This window comes from Balaenoptera acutorostrata, chromosome 1, assembly GCF_949987535.1.
Source record: "Balaenoptera acutorostrata chromosome 1, mBalAcu1.1, whole genome shotgun sequence".
Lineage (NCBI taxonomy): Eukaryota > Metazoa > Chordata > Mammalia > Artiodactyla > Balaenopteridae > Balaenoptera > Balaenoptera acutorostrata.
In genome coordinates this window covers 151,276,614-151,302,320 of record NC_080064.1, presented here as the reverse complement: position 1 = coordinate 151,302,320, position 25,707 = coordinate 151,276,614, and the positions used below count along the sequence as shown (strand labels likewise).

At 38.1% G+C, this 25,707-nt stretch overlaps 1 protein-coding gene across 2 annotated transcripts in view; it reads left to right on the top strand.

The window, feature by feature from the left end:
* The window catches only part of RPS6KC1 (ribosomal protein S6 kinase C1), a 204,392-nt gene that overhangs the window by 45,169 nt on the left and 133,516 nt on the right, over window positions 1-25,707 (top strand). For both annotated transcript variants that reach the window (XM_007175583.3, XM_007175582.3), the window contains exon 4: window positions 15,307-15,422. In XM_007175583.3, the coding sequence (XP_007175645.2) occupies window positions 15,307-15,422 (116 nt within the window). The remainder of the gene's footprint in view (window positions 1-15,306; window positions 15,423-25,707) is intronic.

Genomic DNA, 25,707 nt, shown 5'->3' with positions numbered 1-25,707 from the left:
GATTGCTGGGTAATACAGTAGTTCTATTTTTAGTTTTATAAAGAACCTCCATACTGTTCTCCATAGTGGCTGTACCAATTTACATTCCCACCAGCAGTGCAAGAGGGTTCCCTTTTCTCCACACCCTCTCCAGCATTTACTGTTTGTAGATGTTTTGACGATGGCCACTCTGACCGGTGTGAGGTGATACCTCATTGTAGTTTTGATTTGCATTTCTCTAATAATTGGTGATGTTGAACGTCTTGTCATGTGCCTCTTGGCCATCTGTATGTCATCTTTGGTGAAATGTCTATTTAGGTTTTCCACCCGTTTTTTGATTGGGTTGTTTGTTTTTTTGATATTGAGCTCCATATGCTGTTTGTATATTTTGGAGATTAATCCTTTGTTGCTTCGTTTGCAAATATTTTCTCCCATTCTGAGGGTTGTCTTTTCATCTTGTTTATTGTTTCCTTTGCTGTGCAAAAGCTTTTAAGTTTCATTAGGTCCCATTTGTTTATTTTTGGTTTTATTTCCATTATTCTAGGAGGTGGGTCAAAAAGGATCTTGCTGTGGTTTATGTCAAAGAGTGTTTTTCCTATGTTTTCCTCAAAAGTTTTGTAGTGTCCGGTCTTACATTTACGTCTTTAATCCATTTTGAGTTTATTTTTGTGTATGGTGTTAGGGAGTGTTCTAATTTCATTCTTTTACATGTAGCTGTCCAGTTTTCCCAGCACCACTTATTGATGAGGCTGTCTTATCTTCATTGTATGTTCTTGCCTCATTTGTCATAAAGTAGGTGACCATATGTGTGTGGGTTTATCTCTGAACTTTCTATCCTGTACCACTGATCTATATTTCTGTTTTTGTGCCAGTACCATGCTGTCTTGGTTACTGTAGCTTTGTAGTATAGCTTGAAGTCGGGGAGCCTGATTCCTCCAGCTCCATGTTTTTTCCCTCAAGATTGCTTTGGCTATTCAGGGTCTTTTGTGTTTCCATACAAATTGTAAAATTTTTTGTTCTAATTCTGTGAAGAATGCCACTGGTAATTTGATAGGGATTGCATTGAATCTGTAGATTGCTTTAGGTAGTATAATCATTTTCACAAATCTGATTCTTCCAATCCAAGAACATGGTATATTTCTTCTATCTGTTTATGTCATCTTTGATTTCTTTCATCAGTGTTTTATAGTTTTCTGAGCACAGGTCTTTTGCCTCCTTAGGTAGGTTTATTCCTAGGTATTTTATTCTTTTTGTTGCGATGGTAAATTGGATTGTTTCTTTAATTTCTCTTTTTGATCTTTTGTTAGTGTATAGGAATGCAAGAGATTTCTGTGCATTAATTTTGTATCCTGCAACTTTACCAAATTCATTGATTAGTTCTAGTAGTTTTCTGGTGGCATCTTTAGGATTTTTAATGTATAATATCATGTCATCGGCAAACAGTGACAGTTTTACTTCTTTTCCAATTTGTATTCATTTTATTTCTTTTTCTTCTCTGATTGCCATGGCTAGGACTTCCAAAACTATGTGGAATGAGTGGCAAGAGTGGATATCCTTGTCTTGTTCCTGGTCTTAGTGGAAATGCTTTCAGTTTTTCACCAATGATGTTTGGTGTAGGTTTGCCATATATGGCCTTTATTATGTTGCAGTAGGTTCCGTCTGTGCACATTTTCTGGAGAGTTTTTATCATAAATGGGTGTTGAATTTTGTCAGAAGCTTTTTCTGCACCTATTGAGATGATCATATGGTTTTTATTCCTTAATTTGTTAATATGGTGTATCACATTGATTTATTTGCATATATTGAAGAATCCTTACATTCCTGGGACAAATCCCACTTGATCATGGTGTATGATCCTTTTAAAGTGTTGTTGGATTCTGTTTGCTAGTATTTTGTTGAGGATTTTTGTGTCTGTGTTCATCAGTGATATTGGTCTGTGATTTTCTTTTTTTGTGATATCTTTGTCTGGTTTTGGTATCAGGGTGATGGTGGCCTCATAGAAAAAATTTGGGAGTGTTCCTTCCTCTGCAATTTTTTTGAAGAGTTTGAGAAGGATAGGTGTTAGCTCTTCTTTAAATGTTTGGTAGAATTTGCCTGTGAAGCCATCTGGTCCTGGACTTTTGTTTGTTGGAAGATTTTTAATTACTGTTTCAATTTCGTTACTCGTTATAGGTCTGTTTATATTTTCTAATTCTTCCTGGTTCAGTCTTAGAAAATTGTACCTTTCCAAAAATTTGTCCATTTCTTTGAGGTTGTCCATTTTAATGGCATATAGTTGTTTGTAGTAGTCTCTTATAATCCTTTGTATTTCTGCGGTGTCAGTTGTGGTTTCTCCTATTTCATTTCTAATTTTTTTGATTTGCGCCCTCTCCCTTTTTTTCTTGATGAGTCTGGCTAAAGTTTATCAATTTTGTTTATCTTCTCAAAGAACCAACTTTTACTTTTATTGATCTTTGCTATTGTTTCCTTCGTTTCTGTTTTATTTATTTCTGCTCTGATATTTACGAATTCTTTCCTTCTACTGACTTTGGGTTTTCTTTGTTCTTCTTTTCCTAGTTGCTTTAAGTGTAAGGTTAGATTGTTTATTTGAGATTTTTCTTGTTTCTTGAGGTGAGATTGAATTGCTATAAACTTCCCTCTTAGAACTGCTTTTGCTGTGTCCCATAGGTTTTGGGTCATCGTGTTTTCATTGTCATTTGTTTCTAGGTATTTTTTATTTCCTCTTTGGTGTCTTCAGTGATCTCTTGGTTATTTAGTAGCACGCTGTTTAGCCTCCATGTATTTGTGATTTTTTCAGTCGTTTTCCTGTAATTGATTTCTAATCTCATAGCCTTGTTGTTGGAAAAGATGCTCGATACGATTTCAGTTTTCTTCAACTTTCCAAGGCTTGATTTGTGACCCAAGATGTATCTATCCTGGAGAATGTTCTGTGTGCACTGAGAAGAAAGTGTATTCTGCCACTTTCGGGTGGACTCTCCTATAAATATCAATTAAATCTATCTGGTCTATTGTGTCATTTAAAGCTTGTGTTTCCTTATTTATTTTCTGTTTGGATGATCTGTCCGTTGCTGTAAGTGGGGTGTTAAAGCCCCCTACAATTATTGTGTTACTGTCGATTTCTCCTTTTATGGTTAGCATTTGCCTTATATATTGAGGTGCTCCTATGTTGGGTGTATAAATATTTATAATTGTTATATCTTCTTTTTGGATTGATCCCTTGATCATCATGTAGTGTCTTTCCTTATCACTTGTAACAGTCTTTATTTTAAAGTGTATTTTATCTGATATGACTGTTGCTACTCCAGCTTTCTTTTGATTTCCATTTGCATGGAATATCTTTTTCCATCCCCTCACTTTCAGTCTGTATGTGTCCCTAGGTCTGAAGTAGGTCTCTTGTAGACAGCATATATATACAGGTCTTGTTTTTGTATCCATTCAGCCAGTCTGTGTCTTTTGGTTCGGGCATTTAATCCATTTACATTTAAGGTATTTATCGATATGTATGTTCCTATTACCATTTTCTTAGTTATTTTAGGTTTGTTTCTGTGGGTCATTTTCTTCACCTAGAGAAGTTCCTATAGCATTTGTTGTAAAGCTGGTTTGGTGGTGCCAAATTCGCTTAACTTTTGCTTGTCTGTAAAGGTTTTAATTTCTCCATTAAATCTGAATGAGATCCTGGCTGGGTCGAGTAATCTTGGTTGTAGGTTTTCCTCTTTCATTACTTTAAGTATACCCTGCCACTCCCTTCTGGCCTGCAGAGTTTCTGCTGAAAAACCAGCTGATAACCTTATGGGGATTCCCTTGTATGTTATGTTTTGCTTTTCCCTTGCTGCTTTAAATATTTTTTTCTTTGAATTTAATTTTTGATAGTTTGATTAATGTGTGTGTTGGTGTGTTTCTCCTAGGGTTTATCCTGTTTGGGACTCTGTGTGCTTCCTGGACTTGGGTGGCTATTTCCTTTCTCACGTTAGGGAAGTTTTTGACTATAATCTCTTTGAATATTTTCTCAGACCCTTCCTTTTTCTATTCTTCTTCTGGGACCCCTATAATTTGAATGTTGGTGCGTTTAGTGTTGTCCCAGAGGTCTCTGAGATTGTCTTCAATTCTTTTCATTCTTTTGTCTTTATTCTGCTCCTGGGCAGTTATTTCCACCATTCTGTCTTCCAGCTCACTTATTTGTTCTTCTGCCTCAGTTATTCTGCTATTGATTCCTGCTAGTGTATTTTTAATTTCATTTATTGTGTTGTTCATCTCTGTTTGTTCTTTAGTTCTTCTAGGTCTTTCTTAAATATTTCTTGTATTTTCTTGATCTGTGCCTCCATTCTGTTTCTGAGATTTTGGATCATTTGTACTATCATTACTCTGAATTCTTTTTCAGGTAAGTTGCTTATTTCCTCTTCATTTATTTGGTCATATGTTTTTACTTTGCTCCTTTATCTGTAACATGGTTTTTTGTCGTCTCATTTTTGTTTTTTGTTTTTTGTTTTTTGATGGGTGGGACTGTGTTCCTGTCTTACTGGTTGTTTGGCCTGAGGCTTCCAGCACTGGAGTTTGTAGGCTGTTGGGTACAGCTGGGTCTTGGTGGTGAGATGAGGACCTCCGGGAGACCTCAGTCTGATTAATATTCCTTGGGGTCTGAGGTTCTCTGTTAGTCCAGTGGTTCGGACTCGGAGCTCCTACCATAGGGACTCAGGCCCAACCCCTGGCCCATGAACCAAGATCCCGCAAGACATGCAGGGTGGCAAAGAAAAAAAAAAGGGAGGAGACAATAACAAAGAGTAAAAAGATAAAATAAGATTAGAAAACTAACAGATGTGTTAGAAAAAATAAAAATATAGATGAAACAATAACAAGAAGGTAAGACAGAACCACAGTAGCAAGAAAGAGGGAAAAGAAAAACAACCAGAAAAGGCCTTGGCTGTGGGGGTGGGGCTTAGGCAGGGGTGTGGATTAGGCAGGGGCGGGGTCTAGGTTTAGGACCCATGGGCCCTGGGTGGATGGGGGCGGGGCATAGGCTCAGTGCAGCCAGAGGGGCCCTGGAGTGCCTCTGGCCTCGGAGTGTGGATGATGAGGCCCAGGACCTCAGCAGGGTCCCTGGGGTCTGATTGGTTGGGGAAACGTTAGCCGCGCTTCTCCCCGCTGATCCTCCCATCCCAGAGGGTCCCTCCCCGTTCGCCTCTGCTCTTCTCCACCCCTTCCCCCACCATGCCCCTAGGACCCACGTGGCTGGAGGGGATCTTGGATGATCGAGGACCAGGCCTGGGACCCCAGCAGGCTCCCCGGGCCCGAGTGGGCAGGGGAAATGCTAGGCACATTCCCCCCAATCCTCCATTCCTGGAGGGTCCCTTGTCTTCCTCCTCTCCTTCCCCTGCACCACTTGCTCCCATGCCCCTACGACTCACGCGGTCAGAGGGCGCCCTGGAAGGTAGAGGACCAGGCCGGGGAGCCCAGCAGGCTTCCCGGGGCCTGCCTAGGTGGGGGAAACGCAAGCTGCATTCCCTCCCTGATCCTCCGATCCCTGAGGGTCCCTCCCCATTTGCCTCTCCTCTTCTTTCCCCCCGTCTCTCCCACGCCCCCAGGATCCACATGGCCAGAAGGGGCCCCGGAGGGCAGAGGACCCGGCCTGGGACCCCAGCAGGCTTCCCAGGGCCCAATTGGGCAGGGGAAATGCTAGCCACTTTCCCCTCTGATCCTCCGAACCCCCAAGGGTCTCTGAAGGCTTGGGAACCCCTTCCCTTCCCCAGCCACCCCTCAGGGGTGCTGTTCCCGTTTGGCCTCTACTTCTCCTCCCCCCTTGCTCCCCCCTACGTCCTACCTTGTCACTTGGGGGTTCCTCCTGTCCCGTTGGGTGTTGAGGTCCCCCACCAGCATCTGGTAGGTGCCCTAGTTGTGGAGAGAGGCAAACTCTGCGTCCTCCCACTCTGCCATCTTGACTCTGCCCCCCACAGCAGTAATTTCTTAAAGGTTTAATTGCATTATGGAATCTGAAACCCTATCATTGAACCTTTGGTACTTTGTTGTATTAAAATCCATTGGTCTGGGGACTTCCCTGGTGGTGCAGTGGTTAAGAATCTGCCTGCCATGGCACGGGACATGGGTTCGATCCCTGGTCCGGGAAGATCCCACATGCTGCAGAGCAACTAAGCCCATGGGCCATAACTACTGAGTCTGCGCTCTAGAGCCTGTGAGCCACAACTACTGAGCCCACGCACCACAACTACTGAAGCCCACATGCCCTAGAGCCCGTGCTCTCCAACTGCTGAGCCCACACGCTGCAATTACTGAAGCCCGTGCGCTCTAGGACCTGCGTGCCGCAACTACTGAGCTTGCGTGCTGCAGCTGCTGAAGCCTGGGCTCCTAGAGCCCGTGCTTCTCAGCAAGAGAAGCCACCACAATGAGAAGCCCGCACATCTCAATGAAGAGTAGCCCCCACTCACCACAACTGCAGAAAGCCCATGTGCAGCAACGAAGACCCAGTACAGGCAATAAAAAAAAAAGCGTAAAAAATTAAAAAAAAATCCATCTGGTCTGTTTTAGATTTGAATGGGTATTTTACTTATGCATGAGCTTGTAACATCATGCATTGATCATTTGAAAAAGATTGGTTCCTTGAGTTATGCAGATCTTGAAAATGTTGACCCATTTCATTATATAATATCAAAAATTGTTAATATCATCACAGATCTCTAAAGGAAATTTTTTAAGTATTGCGAAGCTGTCAAGCTTATAGTGAATTGACAGCTTGAATTTCATCACTGAAAACAATGCCATTGGTTGTTTTACTTGAAGTGTTAGGCTCAGTTTGTTTATTTTTGAGAATATCTGTCAAATATCCAAGTCTGAGTAGTTATAGTTTTCTTTTACCCATAGACTTTTTTTTTTTTTTTTTAAAGTTATACAATTTTTATTTATTTATTTATTTATCTATGGCTATGTTGGGTCTTCGTTTCCGCGCAAGGGCCTTCTCCAGTTGCGGCAAGCGGGGGCCACTCCTCATTGCGGTGCGCGGGCCTCTCACTATTGCGGCCTCTCCTATTGCAGAGCACAGGCTCCAGATGCGCAGGCTCAGCAATTGTGGCTCATGGGCCCAGTTGCTCCGCGGCATGTGGGATCCTCCCAGACCAGGGCTCGAACCCCTGTCCCCTGCATTGGCAGGCAGACTCTCAACCACTGCGCTACCAGGGAAGCCCCTACCCATAGACTTTTAAAAAGAAATGGTCTCAGGGACTTCCCTGGTGGTCCAGTGGTAAAGAATCTGCCTTGCAATGCAGGGGACACAGGTTCGATCCCCGGTCAGGGAACTGTGATCCCACATGCCACGGGGCAACTAAGCCCGCGTGCCACAACTACTGAGCTCTCACGTCTCAACTAGAGCCCACGTGCCACAGACTGCAGAGCCTTCTGGAACCCGCACATCACAACTACATAAGAGAAAACCTGCACACCACAACTAGAGAGAAGCCCGCGCACCACAACGAAGAGCCTGCACGCTGCAGCTAAGACCCGACACAGCCAAAAATAAAGAAAAAAAAAATAGAAATGGTCTCAAGGATTGAGGTTTAATAAAGTTAATAATTTTTACTGCTTCATCAAGGACATTCTCTCTTGAAACTGGCATTTAAAAAAATTTAATATGAGTGAGTGGCAATAAGGAATATGATGAGTACTAGTAAGTATAGTTTGGTGTCATTGTCTTGATTCATGCCAAGAGGTCAGCAGTTTTACTGCCATTGCTTTTAGATTACCAGTGCAAATGTCAGTGTGGTGAAAAATGCACCTGCTGTCTTGGTATTATTATGAAAATGGTTTTGACCTTGTTGATACCTTAAAAGGCCCTCGGGGGGACCCCCAGCAGTCTGTGGACCAAACTTTGAGAACACACAGCCCATATATGAACACACTTATATGCATATACACATGGGTTTCCTTGGCAGCATTTTCAATACTGACACTGGATTTTCTCACTGTGTGATTCTATGGATGTGCCATAATTTAGCCAATTAATAGAATTCTGCAGCTGTCTGAGGTACACTGATACAGAAAGATGTCCAGGATATACTTTTAAGACACAGAAAACAAATGTTGCATAGCAATATGCTTAGTAAGATCCCATCTGTGTTTAAATAGACATACATATTTGTGTGACGTCATACCTAATGTGTATAACCTGTGATGATGTGGGTGGAGGGATATTTTTACTTTCTGCCCTATACGTTCTGTACTGTGGAATTCAACTGCACCCAAGTAGCTGTAACTTTAATGTTGGGAGATGTACAGCCCGGCTTCTTAAACAATAAGCTTGTCACTGGGTGAGAGGGAGTGGCTTCTGACTTGGTTGAGGTTCTTAGCTATTATTGTCTGTTGCTAGTGGATTATTTTCAGCTTTTCTCCACATCCTTATGTATTAAAGAGTGAAATGTTCTTATTAATCTTACTAAGTGAGCAATTTATCTCTTTCAATAAATGGTACAGTCCATTTGTAATACTTATAGTTGCAGTGAACCTTGCAGGCAGCAGCTGTGGTTGTGTGGAGGGAAGTGTTGGTTAATCATCTGTCTTTTAGCTATTCTCACATTTTTAGTACATAAGCCTCAGCTGCAAAAGAGAGTCCTATTGTAATTTACAGAACCATTGGATATGTAGTTACTCTTCTAGTGTTACAGTGAAAAGAGCATGCCTTTTGCAGTCAGATAGATTTAGGCCCAAATCTTCTCTCCATTATTTACTTAGCAGTGTGATCTTGTACAAGTTAACATCTGAGCCTATTTTGTTCTTGGTGAGTTAGGGATTATAGCTTCCTGTTCTGAAGATCATATCCGTAGTGTGTATAGCTCAGTGCTTGACACACGTCAGCTACTGTTAGCTCTCATCTGTTGCTCGGTCTGCCTTTCCTCTAATGTACCACACTTTCTCTGTCTCCTTCTTCAGTGTTGCACTGTTCCACTGAGAACGTTCTGGTTACCCTTTAAGAGTTTTAGCTGTCTCATCTTCTAGGAAGTTCTGTTTCCTTTAGGCTGAGTTAGTTGTTTTCCCCTTGTGGTTCTACATCTCACCAATATGACACTTAACTCATTTTATTTTTCTCCAACTTTTTTAACTTGCAAGATTTTCAAATTTACCAGAAGACCCTAAAGAATAGTGTAGTGAACACTTACATACCTTTTGTCCAAGTTCACTGATGAACATTTTGCCACATTTTCCTGTATCTCTGTGTGTGTGTGTGTGTATCATTTTTTTACTGAACCACTTGAGAATAAGTTGCAGATATTGTGACATTTCATCCCTACTTCCCATATTTCCCCTATAGTCACAATACCATATTATTCAAGGAATTTAGCACTCAAGGAATTTAGCATTGATATAATACTATTATCAAATATGTAGTCAATATTCAGATTTTTCCATTTATTCTAAAAATGGTTTTTTTAGATTTTTTTCTTTTTTGAATCCAGGATTATGCCTCTAGGTTTGTTTCTTTAATCTAGACTATTTCTTATGCATTTGTTTTGGTCTTTCATGACATTGACATTTTTTTTTTTTTTTTTTTTTAGAAATTCACGTTCTTTTATTTATTTATTTATTTATTTTATTTATGACTGTGTTGAGTCTTCGTTTCTGTGCGAGGGCTTTCTCTAGTTGTGGCAAGTGGGGACCACTCTTCATCGCGGTGCGCGGGCCTCTCACCGTTGCGGCCTCTCTTGGTGCGGAGCACAGGCTCCAGACGCGCAGGCTCAGTAATTGTGGCTCACGGGCCCAGTTGCTCCGTGGCATGTGGGATCCTCCCAGACCAGGGCTTGAACCCGCTTCCCCTGCATTGGCAGGCAGACTCTCAACCACTGCGCCACCAGGGAAGCCCGACATTGACATTTTTAAAGTGTGTGAGACAGTTGTTTTTAGGTTTCACAATCTTGATCTGATTGTTTTCTCATGATTAGATCATTGTTTTTTGTTTGCTTTGTTACATCTCTCCTCACAGTATGATTTCCTGTGAGAAAGGCAAAGCAGTTCCTGACAGATCTAAGAAAGAACTGGCCCGACACTACCTATTTGTTTGACTTTGGTGTTTCTTAAAGTTGGCCTGGCATTCACAGCTAAGCTGTGTTGTTCTTCTGTTGAACGTAAGCAGTTTCACAGAACAGGAACATTAGACAAGGCCACTCTGTGTCCTTGGATCAAGACTAAAACGAGACCACTCTGTAATCATGTCTGAACACAGACAAAAACATTTTTCAAGTCACAAAAATGATCAAGCGTATCTTCATCCTGGCTATCGTGATGACTACAGCTTTTTTTCTTATAAATCACAGCCTTATAGCCTCTCTTCATTCTTCTTGCCTTATAGTAAGATTTATTAAAATCATAGAATCATAGAATTAGATAGAATTAACAGAATCATAGAATTACTCCCACTTCCTGACAGCATCCAAGCCAGGGCAAACAAAGCCCCACTTCTTTGAATCTTTCCCCAAAGCACCTAACCCAAGCTCAAATCCTGTTAAGTCCTTTCTAACACCCTCTTAGTGAAATGCCTCAGAGTTCCCCATAGTATACTTTCTCGGAGTCTTAAATCCAGCTTGTTTATCTAGAGGTATGTTCTTGGTGCTGTTGACTAGAGGGAGTTCACACCTGAGAACGCTGGCCTCCCTGTTTTTACTCTGTGAATGAATTTTTAATACAGTTAAGAATTAGCACCAAGCTTTTCTGGCTAGTTTCTTACTGGTCAAGGATAACTTTTAGTTTTGTATAATCACTTTATGGTCATCGACATTTGCATTTTAAAAAGTTGTGAACGCTGCTTTCAGAAGTTGTTCTATGTAATTAAAAAAACATAGAGAAAAATCTCAAAGGCAGCTTATAAATCAAAGAGAGAGATGTTATTTCTGACGCTTTACCAGCTTTGTTAGAAGGTTTTGGTTTAATTTTCCTTTTGCAGCTTTTAATAGCAAACCATTGTTCAGTAATTTGGAGGTGGTGGAGTGGCTTAAAGATAATATATACATACTCACACACAAATAATATAGTATGTAATATGTAATATTGTATAATAAACCTCAGGAAAAATTTGTTTTATATTTTCTATCACAATTACCTATAAATTTTCTACTCTGTTCACAGGAAAATAAAAAAATTTCCATTCCTGTGAATGGAAATTTAAAGCACTGATAAGAGAAGCACCTGTTTATTAATTTCTCATTGTTGTTGCCTTTCAAGGGAGGTTGATGATATTAAAAGATTAACAATTTGAGAATAGCCACTAGTGTGTTATCTACCATTAGGATCTTGCTAACTCTTAACCTAATTTTCAAATTAGGTGGCTTTGTAACATATATTAGGGCCAGTAGTTACTGCATTAAAATTCATCTGCTTCTCTTTGTGCTGCCAATACTATTTTTTGTTGTTGTTATTTTGAAATATCTTAGGAACAAAGAAGTGAGCATGATCTTTCATCATATTAGTTCTGATGATAGGATTCAGTGTAATTGAACCTTTTAATGCATTAGCCTTTAATTTTGGTTTTACTCCATTCTGAAAAATGTTCTGATTCATCTCTGCTTGTCCAAGTTTAGTGGAATAGAAATGCATAGATCAATAGAAATATAACAGACACACTTTTGACATGTTTATTCTATTTAGAAGTGATATGCTTGTTGCTTAAGCATTTAAATCTAGTTTAATAGGGAGGTGGGATGAGTCATTTGATCACACTAGGATTAAAGCAGCTAAATTTTTATGTATTTGTTTCAGCCAGTAAATGAGTTTTTTAGGATGTCATCAAATATTAGGAAGTTTTTCATTAAAATTTTTCAACAAGTTGTTAGTTCATTTAAAGATAATATCAGGTGGTCTTGTGGGTTGAAGCATAATATAATGTGTGCGTTTTCTGGATTTCTGTTCTGAGATTGCAGATGCTCACATAAATACTAATTTCCAGGTCCCGCAGTTTACTTTTTTGTTTAAAGGATAAATATGTTGGACAGTAATCATAAGCACCGAAGCATACTTAATTTCTTATTTAGGCAAAACAAGGAATAATGGACATTTAGCTGTCATTTTAACCTGTTTGGCCTACGGTTTTTTTCCCAAGATTGAATATCTTAGATTGTTTTCAGGCCACAGGATTTGCTCTATGTGTTAGGGCTCTTAGAAGTTTGTTTCCAGATAATATTATTGATAGGTATGCTAGCGGCGTCATTTTAGAAGTGTTTTTTGTCATTGGAAGAATTTAATGTAATGTAATTGTTGCATATGAACTGGGAACTAATAGGAAAGCAGATTTAGCGTAATGGATTATATTAGGTTTGGTTACTTGCTACAAAACTTAAAACCAGATAGATGTCAATTTTCTTCTCGTGGCATAAGCTCTGGAGGTAGCCTATGCAGGGCAGCATAGGAGGCAGGGCAGCTCCACAGTAATCAGGAATCCAAGCTCCTGCCTTGTTGCTTTATCATTTTTAACCTCCCACATCATAGTCCTTCTTGGAAAGGGAAAAGGAGATAGAAGAAAAAGCGGGAGGTGGGGAGGTGAGGGTGTATATCAGTTGTCTCTTAAAGAGATTTTTGGTAATCTGCAAAATAACTTTTGTTTATATGTTATTGGCCAGAATTTAGTCCGTGTCCACATGTAACTGCAAGGCAAGCTGGAAATTACAGTTTTTTTTTCCCCCGGGCCGCCATGTACCTAGTTAGAAATTGGGGATTATTTTACTTAGAAAGAAGGCGAGAACAGATATGATAGCAACTGGCTATCCCAAAGTAAATGAAGTAGCATACTGAATGTTAGGAATCCTCTAATTGATGGCCACTTGCCTGCTAACCTTTACTGGGCCTGGGCTCTTTGAGGATGCTGATACAAGTTACAGATCTTTTCCCTAGAAAAATGTACCTGTGGACATATGTGTGGAGTTTTGTAGGATTGTTGTAACCCATCCATTAAGCATAGGGGGTTGTTTATGGACGCACTGTTAAAATTTCTTTTTCTTTCTTTCTTTTTTTGGCTGTGTCGGGTCTGGCGGCACTTGGGATCTTCCTTGTGGCGTGCAGGCTTCTCTCTAGTTGTGGCGTGCAGGTTTTCTCTTCTCTGGTTGTGGCACGCAGGCTCCAGAGTGCGTGGGCTCTGTAGTTCTGGCACGCGCGTTCCAGAGCGCATGTGCTCTGTAGTTTGTGGCACACGTGCTCTCTAGTTGTGGCACGTGTGCTCAATAGTTGTGGCGCACGGCTTAGTTGCCCCGCAGCATGTGGGGTCTTAGTTCCCCCACCCGGGATTGATTGGAAGGCGGATTCTTTACCACTGGACCACCAGGGAAGTCCCTAAAATTTCTTATCTGTGAAAGATGACTATCTTTTAGGATAGAATGTTCCACTGTAAGATAGTTCTTTGTGTTAGAAAGTATTTCTACGTTTTTATTATTCACTCATACAGTCAACAAAAATATATTAGCATGTTCTGTATGCCAAACACTATGATGGTCCTTGAAGATTTAAAGACACCATGATTGCTTTATTAAGTGCTTACTATGTGCCTGGTATGGAACTGCTCATTTTAAGTACATTGCTCATTTTCTCCGTTTTGTAAATTAGGAAATAATCTGCCTAAGATTTTATAGCTAGTGAATGATAGAGCAAGTAGTTTGAACCCAGGTCTAACTCTAAAACCATTTATTTTAGTCATCATGAAGTAGACATTTCACCATAAGCATGAGACACATTGAGCTGAGGTATTTAGTGGTTCAGTTTCAAATTCTTGACGTGGGTAGTATAACTAGGAATCTCTCTCTCTCTCTTTTTTATCTTTAGGTTGACAAGCATTTTTAATGTGATCATGCTACCTTGCTTATTTACATTCCATAGACTTTTAAAAACCTGTTCACTTTCTATAAAACATTGTTAACCATTTTAAGGTGATAGCATGATTAAAATCAAAATGCTTGAACCTCAATCTATTATTTTCCACAAAGTCTAATTATTATATCAAGTTTGTTAGCTGGGATATAGTATAATCTTACACATAAGGGCTGGTTTTAAATTAAAGTATGTTGGATTAGATGTGACATTTCCTAGTTTAGAACATCTTTTTTGTAATTATGTACTTTCATAATAGAGTTGAGCATTTTGAAACAGATTGCCCCATAAACAAGGGAGAGTAGAGAGTTGGCACAAATTTAGTTAGCACACCAAAATTTAATCATTATTTGTGTTTCTGAGTGGGTGGAAAATAGAGGTGATATTTTAAAAAGTTAGTAAAAAATAAATTTCCGTACTTTATAGTTATATTAAATACTTATTGAGCCAGTGCAAGAAGTGTGGCACTGCAAAAGTAACCTCTTTTCTCTTTATACTCTCAGATGTAGTTTAATGCTTTGACTAAAGCAAGTGAGGGCTCTGTTTTAATCCATCTGTTTCTTTTTTTCCTCCCTTTCTTTCATTTGCTTCTTTGTAGTGATAACTGCAAAGAAGTTGACTTATTTCCAATAAGTTGTGGTGCCTATAACTAGGAATCTCTTTATACCTCAGTTTTCTATTAAGATTTTGCAAAGCCACTTAAGTATGGGATGTGGTACTCTTTTGATTTTGTATTTTTTTAAACCTAAATTGCAATCAGTATGATACATGGCATGTGACAGATGCCAACCGGTAATCTTATCTGAGAGTAGTACAAAATGGTCATATTTGAAAATGTCTTATCAGCATTCAAATTGTATATATCATTAAAAAAAATTCTTTGAAAACCACCTTTCGATCACCTTGCAAACCAGAGCTCACTGTGCCGTGTGTGTTCTCTTTTTTCTCACAAGTGTGCTTTCATGTACACTGACAGCATCACACATGGAGTTTGGCTTGAAAGCTTTTTGCTTCAAGCTGAGGTTTTTGACCCCACTGACATACAGATGTTCTCGTAATTTTCTCTCTTCAGCTCCGTTTATAAATCAAAAAAGAGTGGGAAAGGGAAAATTATATGAGTAATGACAGTATTAAATTACTATAGAAAACCATGTGAGTTCTTTATTAATTCTCCTTTCAACTTTAGTTTCAAATTACCAGCTTCTTAAATGGTAAGTTTCTTATATTGACAGGCTTTAGATTATGACTGCATTATTTATTTGCTAGTTGACACCTCTGCCTCTTGTTTTATCAGAAACATTATTTTCTTTTCTGGGTGGGAGCACTACTGATTCCGGTTGTAGAGACTAGATTTGACTTCAGGAGGTTGCCTGATAAGCACAGCAAGTAGGCAGTGATAGGCCTGCTGCTGCTTTCTAAATTGTGAACATAAACTAACATAAATCAGTGTTTGATCTTTCTTAAGTGTTGATTCTTATTTAATTCTAGGACGATTTGATGAAACTGTTATTGAAGAGAGGAGACAGTGTGCTGAAGATCTGCTACAGTTCTCTGCCAATATTCCTGCTCTTTATAACAGTAAACAGCTTGAAGATTTTTTCAAGGTTTGGTGTTCTTTCTGGAATATTTTGTATTTTATTAAATGTCTTTGTTTTCTAATTTGTAGTAAAGCAAGATTCAAGGTTTTTTTAAAACAAAATGTCATTTACTTTTGAATTTCATTATTCACTGAAATAAGTAGAAGTTAATAGCTAAATAACAATGTCTATGGCATGTCTTCTATTTCTCATGTAGAACTGTATATAATTTTCGATTCACAGATTTAAAAAAAATTGATGCTGAGGGTTTAGAGATTATCTAATTCACTCCATCATAATTCAAATACATTAAAATGTTTAAATATGATGAAACTCCAGTAGTTATCTTCACTTTTTGAGGTGTCTTTCAGTAGTAGACTTCTTTTCTGTTAGTCTATATTAAATTTGTTCTAATTAGACTAAGCTATGTAAAGATAGAACAAAAATAGTCACCGTACAACTTAAAGAGGTAGACTAGTACAAGTTGTATTACCACAGATGTTTGGATAGTAGTGTTTTAAGTTTCTTGACACGTAATGCCTTCATTCTGAGTTCATTATCATTTAATTAATTTATTTATTTTTGGCTGTGTTGGGTCTTCGTTTCTGTGCGCGGGCCTTCTCTAGTTGCGGCGAGCTGGGGCCACTCTTCATCACGGTGCGCGGGCCTCTCACTGTCGCGGCCTCTCTTGTTGCGGAGCACAGGCTCCAGACGCGCAGGCTCAGTAGTTGTGGCTCACGGGCCTAGTTGCTCCGCGGCATGTGGGATCTTCCCAGACCAGGGCTGGAACCCGTGTCCCCTGCACTGGCAGGCAGACTCTCAACCACTGCGCCACCAGGGAAGCCCTCATTATCATTTTAAATAATAATTTTCTAGCTTATTTTGTATTGAACCTGTGCTAGTTGTCAGTTAATATCAATGTCTTTATTTATAATATTAATGTCTTTTCCTATTGCATTTAGCTCTCTAGAAAAAAACTAGATGATTGTGCCATAATTATTTTTTCCCTTCTTTAACTAAAAATCTACTCAATTGTATATATGTCATTTCTTAGACCATATAAGCAGCAAGGTATATGAGGATCTTACAAAAGGATATACCAAAGGATCTACAAAAGGAATTTATTTTTTATGACCTATTTTAGTTTACTGAAAGAAGTTGATCTTTTGAAAGATATTATAAACTTATGACTTAGAAATAGTAGTAGAAAAGTTTGTAGTAGCAATAAGATTCTTGCTGATTTACTTCATTGCTTAATTTTTCATTACTCTGCAAATGCAGCTGAGATGATAAATTTGGCTTCTGCTCATGACCTAATGCAGATATTTAGGATAAAACGCCAAGTCAAATTGATACAGTATTTAGCTCTTTACTAAATACAGCTGTTTCTATGTGGCAGCGAGTCTATGCTTCTAGAAAAAGGCAGCATTATTTATTTAATTTTTTTAATTAATTTTTTTGGCTGCATTGGGTCTTCGTTGCTGCACGTGGGCTTTCTCTAGTTGTGGCGAGCGGGGGCTACTCTTCATTGTGGTGTGCGGGCTTCTCATCGTGTTGGCTTCTCTTGCTGCGGAGCACGGGCTCTAGGCGCGCGGGCTTCAGTAGTTGTAGAACATGGGCTCAGTAGTTGTAGCACACGGGCTCAGTAGTTGTGGCTCCCGGGCTCTAGTGCGCAGGCTCAGTAGTTGTGGCGCACGGGCTTAGTTGCTCTGTGGCATGTGGGATCTTCCCGGACCAAGGCTCGAACCCGTGTCCCTGCACTGGCAGGTGGGTTCTTAACCACTGTGCCACCAGGGAAATCCCATGGCAGCATTACTAAGCAAGAAGAATATTGCTCTATAGAAATTGTGAAAGGCAGTCTCGGAAATTAACACATGCCAAGGGCTATAAAAGGGATATAGGGGTCAGATCATAGACTGAACAATTTAAATGAAAGCTAGCTGCTCATTCTATTTCTTTTGGGTCTGGGAATTCCTAATTGTAACTGTTGCTGGAAGACACTTATTTTTAGGCTTTGTGGAATGAGAAACAAAAGGAAAGGAAGAAAAAATTGGGCAGTTTAAGAGAAGTCAAGCTAGTCTTGGAAAATATTTGGAAATATCTTAAGCAGTGTGCTTGGCAGGAGAGAGATACTGATTTGGTAATATCACAACAGTGATGCTTAGTTTCTTTACGTAGAGATCAGTAACTATGGTCTTTGAAGGTTATTTAGCTCCAAGTAAACAATAACAACAGCAAAACTCACCATATTATCTTAAACAAGAAAAGGGTTTATTTGTCTCATACAACAAAGTTTCTTTTCCCACATATATATATATTTAAAAATTCAGGTATAGTTGATTTACAACATTATATAAGTTTCAGGTGTACAACATAGTGATTCACAATTTTTAAAGGTTATACTCCATTTATAATTATTATAAAATATTGGCTACATTCCCTGTGTTGTACAATATGTCCTGGTAGCTTATTTGTTTTATAGATAGTAGTTTGTACCTCTGAATCCCCTACTCCTATTTTGCTCCTCCCCCCTTTCCTCTCCCCAGTCATAGTCACTGTTTCTCTATATCCGAGTCTGTTTCTTTTTTGTTACATTCATCAGTTTGCTTTATTTTTAGATTTCACATATAAGTGATATCATACAGTATTTGTCTTCCTCTTTCTGAGTTATTTCACTAAACATAACACCCTCCGAGTCCATCCATGTTGTTGCAAATGGCAAAATTTCATCCTTTTTTATGGCTGAGTAGTATTCTATTGTATATATACACCACATCTTCTTTATCTGTTCATCTGTTGATGGACACTTAGGTTGCTTCTATATCTTGCCCATTGTAAATAATGCTACTCTGAACATTGGGGTGCATATATCTTTTTTTTTAAACATCTTTGTTGGAGTATAATTGCTTTACAGTGTTGTGTTAGTTTCTGCTGTATAACAAAGTGAATCAGCTATATGCATACTTATACCCCCATATCCCCTCCCTCTTGTGTCTCCCTCCCACCCTCCTTATCCCACCCCTCTAGGTGGTCGCAAAGCACTGAGCTGATTTCCCTGTGCCGTGCAGCTGCTTCCCACTAGCTAGCTATTTTACATTTGGTAGTGTATATATGTCAGTGCTACTCTCTCACTTTGTCCCAGCTTACCCTTCCCCCTCCCCGTGTCCTCAAGTCCATTCTCTATGTCTGTGTCTTTATTCCTGTCCTGCCCCTAGGTTCATCAGAACCATTTTTTTTTAAGATTCCATATATATGTGTTAGCGTATGGTATTTGTTTTTCTCTTCTGACTTACTTCACTCTGTATGACAGACTCTAGGTCCATCTACCTCACTACCGATCAAGACAGTATGGTACTGGCACAAAAACAGAAATATAGATCAATGGAACAGGATAGAAAGCCCAGAGATAAACCCACACACATATGGTCACCTTATCTTTGATAAAGGAGGTAAGAGTATACAATGGAGAAAAGACAGCCTCTTCAGTAAGTGGTGCTGGGAAAACTGGACAGCTACATGTAAAAGAATGAAATTAGAATACTTCCTAACACCATACACAAAAATAAACTCAAAATGGATTAAAGACCTAATTGTAAGGCCAGACACTATAAAACTCTTAGAGGAAAACATAAGCAGAACACTCTATGACATAAGTCATATATCTTTTTGAATTATGTTTTTGTTTTTTTTGGATGTATTGGAACTGCTGGGTCATATGGTAGTTCTGTTTTTAGTTTTTTGAGAAACCTCCACACTGTTTTCTTCAGTTGCAGCACCAATTTACATTCCCATCAGCAGTGCACAGGGTTCCCTTTTTTCCACATCCATGCTAACATTTATTATTTGTGGTCTTTTTGATGATAGCCATTCTGACAGGGTGAGGTGATGTCTCATTGTGGTTTTGATTTGCATTTCTCTCGTGTTTAATGATGTTAAGCATCTTTTCATGTGCCTGTTGGCCATCTGTATGTCTTTGGAAAAATGTCTATTCAGGTCTTCTGCCCATTTTTTAATTGGGTTGACTGTTTTTTTGATGTTGAGTTGTATGAGCTCTTCATGTATTTTGGATGTTAACCCCTTATTGGTCATATCATTTGCAAGTGTTTTCTCCTAGTCAGTAGGTTGTCTTCTCATTTTGTTGATGGTTTGCTTTGCTATTCAAAAGCTTTTTAGTTTAATTAGGTCCCGTTTGTTTATTTTTGCTTTTGTTTCCTTTGCCTTTGGAAATGGATCCAAAAAATATTGCTATGATTTATGTCAAAGAATGTTCCACCTGTGTATTCTTCTAGGAGTTTTATAGTTTCCAGTCTAACATTTAAGTCTTTAATCCATTTTGAGTTTATTTTTGTATATGATGTGAGAAAATGTTCTAATTTCATTTCATATAGAAAACATATATCAGGGGCTTCCCTGGTGGTGCAGTGGTTGAGAATCCGCCTGCCAATGCAGGGCACACGGGTTCGAGCCCTGGTCCGGGAGGATCCCACATGCTGCGGAGCGGCTAGGCCCGTGCGTCACAACTACTGAGCCTGCGTGCCACAACTACTGAAGCCTGCGTGCCACAACTACTGAAGCCTGCGCGCCTGGAGCCCGTGCTCCACAACAAGAGAGGCCACCGCAGTGAGAAGCCTGCACACCGCAACGAAGAATAGCCCCCACTCGCCGCAACTGGGGAGGGCCCGCGCACAGCAACGAGGACCCAACACAGTCAAAAATAAATAAATAAATAAATTTATTAAAAAAAAAAAAAGAAAACATATATCAGATAGATATTGAGCAGTGGAATTGCTGAGTCTTATGGTAAGTTTATGTTTTTAAGAAACTGCTAAACTGTTTTCCAGAGTGACTTTACCATTTTACGTTCCCCAGCAATGTATGAAGGCTCTGGTTCTTTTATAACCTCACCAGCACTTGGTATCGTGTGCTTTAAAACATATAACTATGTGTATAATGGTATCTCACTGTTGTATTAATTTCAGTTTTGTAACCTCACCAACACTTGGTATTGTGTGATTTTTTTTTTTCTTTAATTTACTTTTGGCTGTGTTGGGTCTTTGTTGCTAGGTGCGGGCTTTCTCTAGGTGCGGCGAGCGGGGGCTACCCTTCGTTGTGATGCGTGGGCTCTAGGGCACGCAGGCTTCAGTAGTTGTGGCACCTGGGCTTTGTTGCTCCGTGGCATGTGGGATCTTCCCGGAGCAGGTATCGAACCCGTGTCCCCTGCATTGGCAGGCAGATTCTTAACCACTGCGCCACCAGGGAAGTCCCTGTGTGATTTTTAAATCATAACTATGTGTATGTGTATAATGGTATCTCACGGTAGTATTAATTTCAGTTTGGCTAATGATGTTGAACATGTTTTCATGTGCTTATCTATATGTATTCTTTGGTGAAATGTCTATTAAAATCTGTCCATCTTTTGGTTGAGTTGTTTCTGTTAATGAGTTCCAAATGTAATCTGGATACAGGTTCTTTATTAGATACGTGATTTGCAAATATTTTCTCCGAATGTATGGCTTGTCTTTTCATTTTCTTAATGGTGTCATTTGATGTGCAAAAGTTTTTAGTTTTGATGAAGTATAATTTACCATTTTTTTTCTTTTTTGAATCATGCTTTTGTTGTTATATCTAAGACCTCTTTGATTAACCCAAAGTCAAGAGAATTTTCTCCTACATTCCTTTCTGGAAGTCTGTGATCCATTTTCAGTTAATTTTTGTGTATAGTGTGAAGTAACAGTCTAAATTAATCTTTTGGCACTTGAATATCAAACAGTCTCAGCACTGTTTGTTGAAAAGACTATCCTTTCCCTATTGAAGTATGTTGGCACTGTTGCTGAAAAAGAATTGACTATACATGTAACGCTTTATTTCTGGACTTTTGACATCTTCTGTTGATTTATGTGCCTGTTCTTTTACCAGTACGTACTCTCTTGATTACTGTAGCTTTATAATATGTTTTGAAATCAGAAAGTGTAAGTTTTCCCACTTTATTTGTATTTTTTCAAAGATGTTACGGCAATTTTGATTCCTTTGAATTTTCATAAAATGTTTTAGTATCAGCTTGTCCATATCAACAGAAAATTCTGATGAAATTTTGATTGGAATTGTATTAAATCTGTAGTTCAGTTTGGGGAGAATTGTTATCTTAACAATATTGTCTTCTAATCTATGAACATGAAATAACTCACCATTTATTTGTGTTCTTTAATTTGTCTCAGCAGTGTTTTGCCGTTTTCAGGTATAAGTCTGGCACTTCTTTTGTTAAATTTATTACTAAATATTTTATTCTTTTGTGGCTATTATGAATGGAATTTATTTTTTCATTTAGCATTATACTTTAAAGGTTTATCCATGTTATAGCCAGTATCCATATTTCATTCCTTTTTTTATACTTCTTATAATATTCCTTTGTATGGATCCATGGATATACCAAATTTTGTTTATCCATTCATCAGTTGATGCACATATAGGTTGTCTTCTCCTTTTGACTATTATGAATGATGCTGTTATGAATACTGGCATATAAGTTTTTGTGTGGACATATTTTTTCATTTCTCTTAGGTATATACCTAGGAGTGGAATTGATGTGGGAAGATTTTAAATTTCTAATTCAGTTCATTTTCTTGTTGTAGGTCTATTCTAATTTTCTCTTTCTTCTTGAATCAGCTTGTTAACTTGTATCTTCCTAGTAGTTTTCATCTAAATTCTATACTTTGTTCATAGTGTTCCTTACAATGTTTTTAATTTCTATAGGTATGGTAGTGATGTCCCCTCTTTCATTCATGATTTTGGTAATTTGTGTCTTATCTATTTTTTTCTTGATCTGTCTAGCTAAAAGTTTGATATTTTTGTTGATCTTTTCAAAGGATCAACTTGGTTTCATTGATTTTTTTTCTCTATTTTTCTATTTCATTTCACTGATTTCTGTTCTAAACTCTGTTTCCTTCCTTTTGCATGCTTTGGGTTTACTTTGCTCTTTATCTAATTCTTTAATTCCTTAAATTTGAAGCTTAAGTTATTGATTTGAGCTGGTTCTTCTTGTCTAACATAGGCATTTACAGCTATAAATTTTCTTCTTAGAATTGTTTGAGCCTCATCCCATAAACTTTTGTTTTCTTTTCACTTTTATTCAGTGCAAAGTATTTTCTGATTACTTTTATGATTTTTCTGTTGACCCATTGGTTATTTGGAAACATGTTCTTTAATTTCCAAATATTTGTGGATTTCTTAAAGTTTCATCTGTTGTTGATTTCTAATTTTGTTTTCTTGTGGTTGTGGTCAGAAAATATACATTGTGGACTTCCCTGGTGGCTCAGTGGTTAAGAATCTGCCTGCCAATGCAAGGGACATGGGTTCGAGCTCTGGTCTGGGAAGATCCCACATGCCACGGAGCAACCAAGCCCATGTGCCACAACTACTGAGCCTGCACTCTAGAGCCCGTGAGCCACAACTACTGAGCCCACATGCCACAACTACTGAAACCCACGTGCCTAGAGCCCGTGTTCCACAACAAGAGAAGACACCACAATGAGAAGTCTGTGCACCGCAACGAAGAGTAGCCCCCACTCGCCACAACTAGAGAAAGCCCACGCGTAACAATGAAGACTCAACACAGCCAAAAATAAATAAATTTATAAAAAGAAAAAAAAATACATTGTATGATTTCATTCCTTTAAAATTTACTGAGACCTGATTTATTTCCTAGCAACGTTGAAAGGAGCATATATTTTGTTGTCAGGTGGAGTTTTATGTAAATATCTGTTAATTCAAGTTACTTGATAGTGTTGTCTTCTTTATCCTTGCTAATTTTCTGTCTAGTTGTTCTACCAATTATTGAGATTGAAGTATTGAAGTCTCTATTATTGTTGAATATTCTATTTTTCTTTTCAGTTATGTTAATTTTTACTTTATTTTGGGGCTTTTTTGGCATAGAATGGTTATATCTTCCTGATGAATTGATTTTCTTAACCTTATGAAATGCCCCTCTTTCTAGTAATATTTATTGTCTTAAAGTCTGTTTTGTGTGATTTTAATATAGGCACTCTAGGTTTCTTACAGTTGCATGGTACCTTTCTTTTATTCTTTTGCTTTCAGTCTGTTTGTATTATTGAATCTAAAGGGTACTCTTATGTGCACTATGTATAGTTTAATCCTGTTTTTTTATTCAGTCTGCAAATTGCTGTTGTTGATTTTGGTATTTAGTCCTTTTATATTTAATTATTGATAAGATTGAATTTTTGTCTGCCATTTTGCTATTTGTTATATGTCTCATTTTTTGTTCTTTTGTTTTTCTACTTTATACCACCTTTTGTATTAAATAGGTATTGTTTATTATACCACTTAAATTCTTTTTTTTTAGGTGTGTGTTTTTAAAAGTTATATTCTTACTGTTTGCTCTAGGGATTAAAATATGCACTTTTACTTATGACAGTTTACTTGAGAAGAATACTAACTTAATTCCAGTAAAATATAGAAAGTTTGCTCCATAGAGCTCTATTTACTCCTCCTTTTTTGTTATATTATCGTATACCTCAAATGTAAACTGAACAATACAGTGTTATGATGTCTTTTCAAAGAGTTAAGGGAGGAAAAAGAAGAACATACATTTATGTAGTCTTTTTATTTACCCTCATATTTCCTTTTTTTGGTGTTCTTTATTTGTTCAGGTGGATTTGAATTACCATATGTTGTCATCTCCTTTCATCTTGAAGGATTGTAGTTTCTTTTTTTGTGCAAGGCAGGTTTGCTAGCAATAGAGTCTCCCAGTCCTTGTCTGGAAATGTTTTTATTTACTCATCATTTTAAAAGAATAGTTTGCTGGATGTATAGAATTATTGATTGACAGTTCTTTTTAACAGTTTGAATTTATCATTCCTCTGTCTTTTTTCCTTTATTGTTTTTTTATGTGAAGTCAGCTGTTAATTATTCTGTAGTTCCACTGTATAAGTCTTTTTCTGTTGCTTCTTTCTGAATTTAGCCTTTGTCTTTCAACAGTGACTAGCTGGTGATCTGTTTCTGTTTATTTTATTTTGGGTTTAATTTATCTTCTTGTGTTTGTAGATTATTATTTTTGTCAAATTTTGGAATTTTTCTGCCCTCACCTCTTCAAATATTTTTTTTCAGCCCTTTTTCCTGTCTCATGTCTGGTACTCTTATTACATGTAAGTTGGTATGCTTGTTATTATCCCACAGCTCTCCCTGGTTCTCTGTTATTATTCAGTTTTTTTCTTATGATGTTCATATTGGATAGTTTCTGTTAATCTTCAAGTTCATTGGTTATTCTTCTTTCTCAAATGTATTGGTGAACTTCTCTAGTGAATTTAAAATTTTGTTACTATACTTTTCAACTCTAGGATTTTCATCTGGTTCTTTTTTTCTTAAAATCGAGATTAATTCACATTACATAAAATACACCAATTAAGGCGTACAGTTCAGTGTTTTTTAGTTTGTTCGCAAGGTCATGCAACCATTATTGCTATCTAATTTCAGAACATTTTTATCACCCCAAAAGAAACATTATATCCGTTAGCATTTGCCCCTCCTACCCCACTTGCCCCAACCCCTAGCAAACACTAGTTTACTTTCTGTTTTGATGGATTTGCCTATTCTGGACATGAATGGGATCATACAGTATGTGGCCTGTTGCATCTGACTTGTTTCACATAGCTTAATGTTTTCAAGGTTCATCTGTGTTGTAGCATGTATCAGTACTTAAGTCCTTTTGATGGCTGAATAATATTCCATTAAGTGGTTATGAATATACCACATTCTGTGTATCCATTCATCATCACACTTTACTCTTTCTTTGTATGTCTCATAATTTTGTTTTTGAACACTGAAAAATTTGGATAATATAGCAACTCTGTGTTCTAATTTTTTTCCCCTGAGGGTTGTTGCCATTGTTTTATTAGTGTGTTCCGTAACATGTCTGTACGAAATCTGTGTAGTCTGTTTGATGTACAGTGTGTGACTGCTAATATCTCTGCTCAGCTTAAAATCTTTATTGTATTTTTAAACCTGGCTGGGTGCCTTGTATAAGCATAGCTTGGGTCAGCCAGTGATTGGCCTTTGCTTGTACACTTTGTTTCATTATATGCTTCTCCCTTAGGCTGATGATTCTTTGTGTGTTTTCAAGGTTCAAGCAGTTTTAAAGTTTGCCCTGGCTTTTGTTTTCCTTTGGGATCTCTTGCATTTCTCTGCATGCGCACCCTCTCATGGTTTGCCAGGGATTTGCAGATAGCTTGATCTGTCTCTGGTTTTTCCTGCATGGATAGGTAGAGAACTTATTAAGAACCCTTATGGCCATGTTATTTTC